We start from the raw sequence: 6,855 nt of genomic DNA, 5'->3' as shown, positions 1-6,855 counted from the left end.
TTTTTAACACCAAGCAATTGCCAGGCCTACAAGGCGGGTGCTGCATCACACCGCTCCGCACACAGCTGGTTTGCAGAGCGCAGCGGGTGCAAGCCCGGGGGTCTGAGAGGGTGGGGTAGCACCCCCCCCCCCCCTTCCCAGCTCTGCAGCCCCCTCTCTGCAAAGAAGAAAAGCAAGTGGCTTTTGGCGCGAAAGCCTTGGCGCCTCCCCTGATTTTTATGGAAATCAAGAGGGCGGGGTAAAGCCCCTTTCCTCTGCCATTTTCCCTCCCCCTTGTCTGTGCCACAGCCCCCTTCTCTCCCCGCCCCCCGGGTGTGTCAGATTTTTCAGTTAATAATATCCCCCGAGCTTCAAAGCGCAGCCAGTGACAGTCATCTGTCTGGACGTACTGGGTGGATGCGAGGAACTCCTGGGAACTGGGTTGGAGACGAGCTACCGCTAGCCAGGCGCAAGCGCGCATAGACTGCAGCCTCCCGAGGACCACCCTACCCCAGGCCACCCAGGGACCCCCACACACATTCGCCTCTAGATCCCCAGCAATTTGCGGGAGGTAAGGAGCGGGTGGAGGGGGGGGGCGGGTGGAGGGGTGCAAACCTCCTGGCGCCGCGGAAGCGCGAGCGCGGCGGTGGGAAGGCAAGCCTGGGACCGGATCGCGGCTCGCGCTCAGGGCGCTCCCGCGTACTCGGGGGGGACGTTGCTGCTTCCGAAACAAAACCTCTTCTGGCTTTCCTCTGAAAAGCCAATCCCAACCCCCAAGGCACCCCATCTGGAAGAGACCCGCCCTAATCCTTTTAGTGCCCTTGCCTTAATGGCTTCATCGGAAATAAATTCGCCCTTCTTGAGAACAGTTGTCGATGTTTGAGCTGACGGGGACCCGGTGTATTCCCACCCCGAGCCTGGGGTTCTTCAAAGGGTGCCCCCAGAGGAAGAAGGGGGTTAGACTGGGCGAGGCAGCCGTGTTGGTAATCTGGGTCACGGCTGCTCTAGCTCGGCGGAGCCGCCGCTCCCCAGCGACCTTCTCCACGTTGGCCCCTGCACCATTCTCGGCAACTGGGGTCCAGGTTGTGTTTTCGCCCTGGGAGAGGACGTTGTTGGGGGTTTGGAAGGGGGGGTGGGGTTAGGAAGGCACAAAATAGGGTAGTGGTGGGACTCGCCGTTCAGCGGGTGAATGTTGAGGGGCGTCTGCACAAACTGGGGGTGGGGATAGGTTTGGGTGCCGGTTGTTGGTGTCGGTCTAGAGAAAGGATTTTTCCATTTGCAAAGTTTCGTAAAGCCCCCTCTGTCACTCGCCCGCCCAAGGCTGCAGTTTTACCGCGGGGGTAGGGAAGATCGGGAGACTCTAGATCCAGTGCCTGGCAGCCGGGTTGGAGCCCCCGGCCGCCTTTCAGCAGCTGGCCGACATTGGTGCCACCGGGCTTGCCCGCGAGCTGGTGAGCTAGAATCCTGCAGCCTCGCCTGGAACAGCCCCCTCCCCCCCGCCCCCCAGGCAGTGCCTTGTGTGAATGAAATGGCAGTTTCCAAAGTTGCAGAGCCACTGCCACCACCCCCCGCATCTGCATGCCCCCTCCCACCCTCTGTCGTAGAAAGGCTTGTACACAAAAGGAGGGAGGGAGAGAGAGAGCACAGGCAGAACTTCCTCCACCTTCGGGAGTGCAGGGTGGAGCGGAGGGCTTGGAGCGGAGACCGAGGTACCGAGTTCGAGGGCCGCCACTGCCTGACCCCCCAGTTCGGCTCCGCTTGCCAACGCTCCTGGTGTGCCTGTCGGTTGCAGTGTCGGAGGTCGGTGTGGGTCCCCGCCTTCCGCGCCCCCCACGGGAAGGAAGCACCCCGAACTAAAAACAGGAACGGAAAGAAGCTTTTATTCGCCGGCTGGGAGGCGAGCCAATGCTGAGCTGCACCGCATCGAACATGCCGGGGATGATCTGCAAGAACCCAGACCTCGAGTTTGACTCGCTGCAGCCTTGCTTCTACCCGGACGAAGATGACTTCTACTTCAGTGGCCCCGACTCGACCCCCCCAGGGGAGGACATCTGGAAGAAGTTTGAGCTGCTGCCCACGCCCCCACTGTCGCCCAGCCGTGCCTTCCCGGAGCACAGCCCGGAGCCCCCGAACTGGGCCACCGAGATGCTGCTGCCCGAGGCCGACCTGTGGGGCAACCCGGCGGAGGAGGACGCGTTCGGCCTGGGAGGCCTCGGCAGTCTCACCCCCAACCCGGTCATCCTCCAGGATTGCATGTGGAGCGGCTTTTCGGCCCGGGAGAAGCTGGAGCGCGCCGTGAGCGAGAAGCTGCAGCACGGCCGGCCGCCGAACGGGCCCGCCTCCCCGGCCGCGGGAGCAGGCGCCGCTAGCCCTGCCGGCCACGGGCACGCCGCGGGGCCCGGCCGCGCCGGGGCCGCCCTGCCCTCCGAGCTCGCCCACCCGGCCTCCGAGTGCGTGGATCCTGCGGTGGTCTTTCCCTTCCCAGTGAACAAGCGCGAGCCGGCACCGCTGCCCGCCGCCCAGGCCGGTGCTCCGGCGGCGGGCACTGTGGTCGCCTCGGTGGCGAGTGCCGCAGCTCCAGCCGGCGCCCCGGTGGCCTCGCTTTCACGCACCGGGGGGCGCCCGGCCGGCGGCGGTGACCACAAGGCTCTCAGCACCTCCGGCGAGGACACTCTGAGCGACTCAGGTAAAGACCAAGCCAGGGCCCACCGCCTTCCTGGACCCTGTGCGGGGCTGCGCTCCCTTTGTTACTGTTCTTGGATTTAGGCTTTGTAGGGAAGCATTTGGGGGAAGTAGGGCTGGAGGCTGAGGGTTTTTTTCCCCCAAACTGATCTCCAAGGTAAAGAAGGGGGGGGGGGGTGGAAGCTACTAAGAGGGTGTTATCCCAAGTGTCACCTTCTTTGGAAGTTACTTCCAGCCTCATCTGCCGGGTCTTCCTCATCTCTGCAGCTGGTTCGAGGTACAAAATGAGGAAAAGTTTAGGGGCTGAAGCTGAGTGGGAGTTCAGGGGGCCACTGGCTGCTTCACCTGGGCAGAAACCTGTTAGTCCCCAGTGTCGAAAGGGACAGTGGGCCAGGTCAGGGGTGGGGAGACACCCCGAAAGGACACGGGCACTGCGCACAGTGCTGCGTAGGGCACACGAAGTTAGAGGGAGGTCGCACAGATGGTTGGTTAGCGATTTTTATTTTTCAAACCTGGGTGTTCTTCCCTCCCTCCGTGGGTGGTGGGTTATTTGTCCCTGGTATGTCACCAGCAGGCGGCGATATTCCAGGCAGGTCAAGGATCTGAATGCCTTGGGGGGTGCTGGGGCCACCCCTGCCTCCACTCAGCAGCTGGCGGCCAGTCCACAGAAGTTGTGTCCATTCCCAAGGGGCTGCCTCTTTACAGCATGCAGCGCTACTGGGTCCGGTTTTGTCTTTAGCCAGAATCCCAGGGCCAATTTCAGATCTGAGTGGTGTTTTGTGACCCAGTGTCCTTCAAGGTGAGGGAAGGCTCTCACCCTGCCCCTCCAGAAATGCACACACCCCAGAAGCACTCATCGATAATTTCTATTGTGTGCCTTGTCTTGAAGGGTAGGGGTTAAAACGAAGACTCTAACCCAAGTACTGAAACAGCCCTTGTCTCTGGAGCTAGGAGCTCACATTCCCTGGAATCTTGAAACCCCATGTTTTCAGAACGCAGGCGGATTAAAAGCCTAAATTTCCTTCTGGGCTGAGGACGGATTCCTCTGAGGCTCCTGGAAGGAAACTTGGTGATAAGCCTCCAGTTTCAGGCGGGTCTGTCCCTTTAATGTCGGTGCCTTGACAGCTCTTGGTGAGGAAGCACTTCCTTCCAACAGCTGTCTTCTTGGCAGAAAACCAAAACATGGGCTTAAAGGGACCCACAGGCTGGAACAGCCTCACATTTCGGCTTTAGAACAAATCCTACAATTGTTCAGCTTTCCGGTCCCCTTCAGATCAAGCAGGAGATGTGTGTTGATTTTTCATGCTTGCATTTTAAACAATAATTTTCTAGCCCAGCAAGTAGTAAATGGGGAGAGGGGAGAATGCGCACAGAACGCTACACGGTTTTGTTGTGGCTGTTACTGTCGGCGACGCTGAGAAGTGGGCCCCCCATGTTTGGGTTTCGAGCTCCCGTGGATCATGACTGGAGAGTTAAGATTTGATCTTTGCTCGATGAAAAACTGCTTAATTAAATCGTTCCGTAAGTTTGCTTAAGGACCTAAGGTCAAAACGCACCCATGTGTGGAATTGCTAAATGCAGACTGTAAAATAAGGAGCCTCGATTCTTAAGGTATAGAAAGGGAAATATTTAATAAATAAGTCTACGGTGGGGGGGGGTGCTGGTGATGGTGTTAAAAACTACCACTTCCTGAGCATGTGTCCGGCAGGCCCTGTGGGCTACTCTCTACCTGTCCAGCTCAGGAACCCTGTGGCATTGGTTCCTTTTAACACCTGAGGAAACGAAGGCTTAGAAAGGGTTAGTGACTTGCCCAGGGTCTCACCACTAGTGCGAGGCATGTGCAGCTAGGATTCTGCCTGACACCAAAGCCCAGGTCCTTCGGGCATCTGCCACCTGCTGAAGGCTGAAGGCTGAAAGTGCCAGGGGTACGGGGACGGAGAAAGTGTTCACAGATATGTTTAATTTAAAAGAAATCAAAACTACACTTCTGTTCTCGTGTACATTGATGGAGCCATGAGAGTGAACTGTGCCAGGGCCTGCCGATAAGAGGTTCTATAAATAGATGATTGTCATGTGCCTGACTGTGAGAATAACCCCCATTTTGTTCTTGAAGAGGATGAAGAGGATGAGGAGGAAGACGAGGAGGAGGAGATCGACGTGGTGACCGTGGAGAAGCGGCGCTCCTCCTCCAGCAGCAAGGCCATCACCACCTTCACCATCACCGTGCGCCCCAAGAGCGCGGCCCTGGGCCTGGGGCGCGTCCAGGCCGGCGACCTGATCCTCAAGCGCTGCGTCCCCATCCACCAGCAGCACAACTACGCGGCCCCGTCGCCCTACATGGAGAGCGAGGACGCGCCGCCCCAGAAGAAGATCAAGAGTGAAGCATCCCCCCGTCCTCTGAAGAGCGTCGCCCCCCCGAAGGCGAAGAGCTTGAGCCCCCGCAACTCTGACTCGGAAGACAGCGAGCGCCGCCGGAACCACAACATCCTGGAGCGCCAGCGCCGCAACGACCTGCGGTCCAGCTTCCTCACGCTCAGGGACCACGTGCCGGAGCTGGTGAAGAACGAGAAGGCCGCCAAGGTGGTCATTTTGAAAAAGGCCACCGAGTACGTCCACTCCCTGCAGGCTGAGGAGCACCAGCTTCTGCTGGAGAAGGAGAAGTTGCAGGCAAGACAGCAGCAGTTGCTAAGGAAAATCGAACACGCTCGGACTTGCTAAACCTTTCTCGGAACTGGACAGTCACTGCCACTTTGCACATTTTGATTTCTTTTTTTAAAAAAAAACAAACATTGGGTTGACGTTAAGAATGTTGGTTTCCTTTCACATCGGTCCCCCCGTTGAGTCTGGATCTGGGTGGGGAGCGGGACGCGTGGGGTTGTGCCGGGACCTCCGGAGAGGGCCTGCCTGCGAGATGGGGATGCTGCGTGGCCCCTGGCGTCTCCTCCAAGTCACCTCCGAGACAGTGGTCGAAGTTCGTGACAGTTGGGAGCCTTCGGGCCTGTTGGAGTCACCTTGTTTGTTCCAAGTTTCCAAACAGCAGAAAGTCATTCCTTTTTAAAATGGTGCTTACGTTCCAGCAGATGCCACGGAAGGGGTTTGCCATTCACTGCCCCTGGGGAACATTTCTGTAAATACCACTGACACACCCGCCTTTTGTATGCGCCCTGGGTAATGAGAGGTGGCTTTGGTGGCCAATGGTAGACTGGAAGTTCATGCCTAAGTACTGTAATACCTCAATGTTTGAGGAGCATGTTTTGTATACAAATATATTGTTAATCTCTGTTATGTACTGTACTAATTCTTACACTGCCTGTATACTTTAGTATGATGCTGATACATAACTAAATTTGATACTTATATTTTCGTATGAAAATGAGTTGTGAAAGTTTTGAGTAGATATTACTTTATCACTTTTTGAATTAAAAAAAAAACTTTTGTAAAGAAATTTACTATATATATATATGCCTTTTTCCTAGCCTGTTTTCTTCCTGTTAATGTATTTGTTCATGTTTGGTGCATAGAACTGGGTAAATGCAAAGTTCTGTGTTTAAATTTCTTTCAAAATGTATATATTTAGTGCTGCATCTTATAGCACTTTGAAATACCTCATGTTTATGAAAATAAATAGCAATTAAATGATAGGACTTCTCTCGTTTTTCCTCGATGGCCCTGGGTAGAGTCGGTCCCGTACACAGTGACCGTGACAGTACATAACTCAGAGAGGAAACTGGGTTTCTGCAGACAGCCCTTGTACCCCTCTACAGCCCTGACTGGGGGCGGGGGGGGGGGGGGGCTGCTGGGGTGGAGGGAGGCGAGTTCAGGAAGGTTATGACATCTTCCGGATTCCACAGAGCAGAGAAGTGACTAGTGAGGGCAGCGTAGCAATAGCACCCAGTAGTTCACAAAAAGCACTTACCCAGGTTGGGCACTGGATGGAATTAAACTAGGATGTTAGAGCTCATCCCATCAGAGTGAGCAGTCAAGCCCTGGCAAGGCTGTGTCATTTGCCCATGTTTGGTGTCAGTAATGCTTGTCCCATTGGCAGATGGCTTTCTATTTTGGTGCAGAGTACGGTTTGTCTGCAGGAGAAAAGTGTTCCTCCAAGTTCACCAAGACTTGGAAGGTTCTGGGCTTTGTGGCAGAACAAACATGAGGTTGGTGTCTTCCCTCAAGGAGCTCTCAACCTGACTCACA

At 56.1% G+C, this 6,855-nt stretch overlaps 1 protein-coding gene across 1 annotated transcript; it reads left to right on the top strand.

Moving 5' to 3' along the window:
• Nucleotides 1–398: 398 nt before the first annotated feature.
• MYCN (MYCN proto-oncogene, bHLH transcription factor) lies at nucleotides 399–6,191 on the top strand. Its single transcript, XM_045844576.1, has 3 exons — nucleotides 399–550; nucleotides 1,772–2,665; nucleotides 4,775–6,191. Exons 2-3 carry the CDS (start codon nucleotides 1,885–1,887, stop codon nucleotides 5,377–5,379), a joined length of 1,386 nt encoding a protein of 461 aa, XP_045700532.1. The 5' UTR covers nucleotides 399–550; nucleotides 1,772–1,884; the 3' UTR covers nucleotides 5,380–6,191.
• The last annotated feature ends 664 nt before the right edge of the window (nucleotides 6,192–6,855 follow it).

The sequence above is a fragment of the Phyllostomus hastatus genome, unplaced genomic scaffold, assembly GCF_019186645.2.
Source record: "Phyllostomus hastatus isolate PE091 unplaced genomic scaffold, TTU_PhHast_1.1 phas_contig_402, whole genome shotgun sequence".
Taxonomy (NCBI): Eukaryota; Metazoa; Chordata; class Mammalia; order Chiroptera; family Phyllostomidae; genus Phyllostomus; species Phyllostomus hastatus.
The sequence above is the reverse complement of the archived record's forward strand: the minus strand, read 5'-3'. Positions and strand labels throughout refer to the sequence as shown.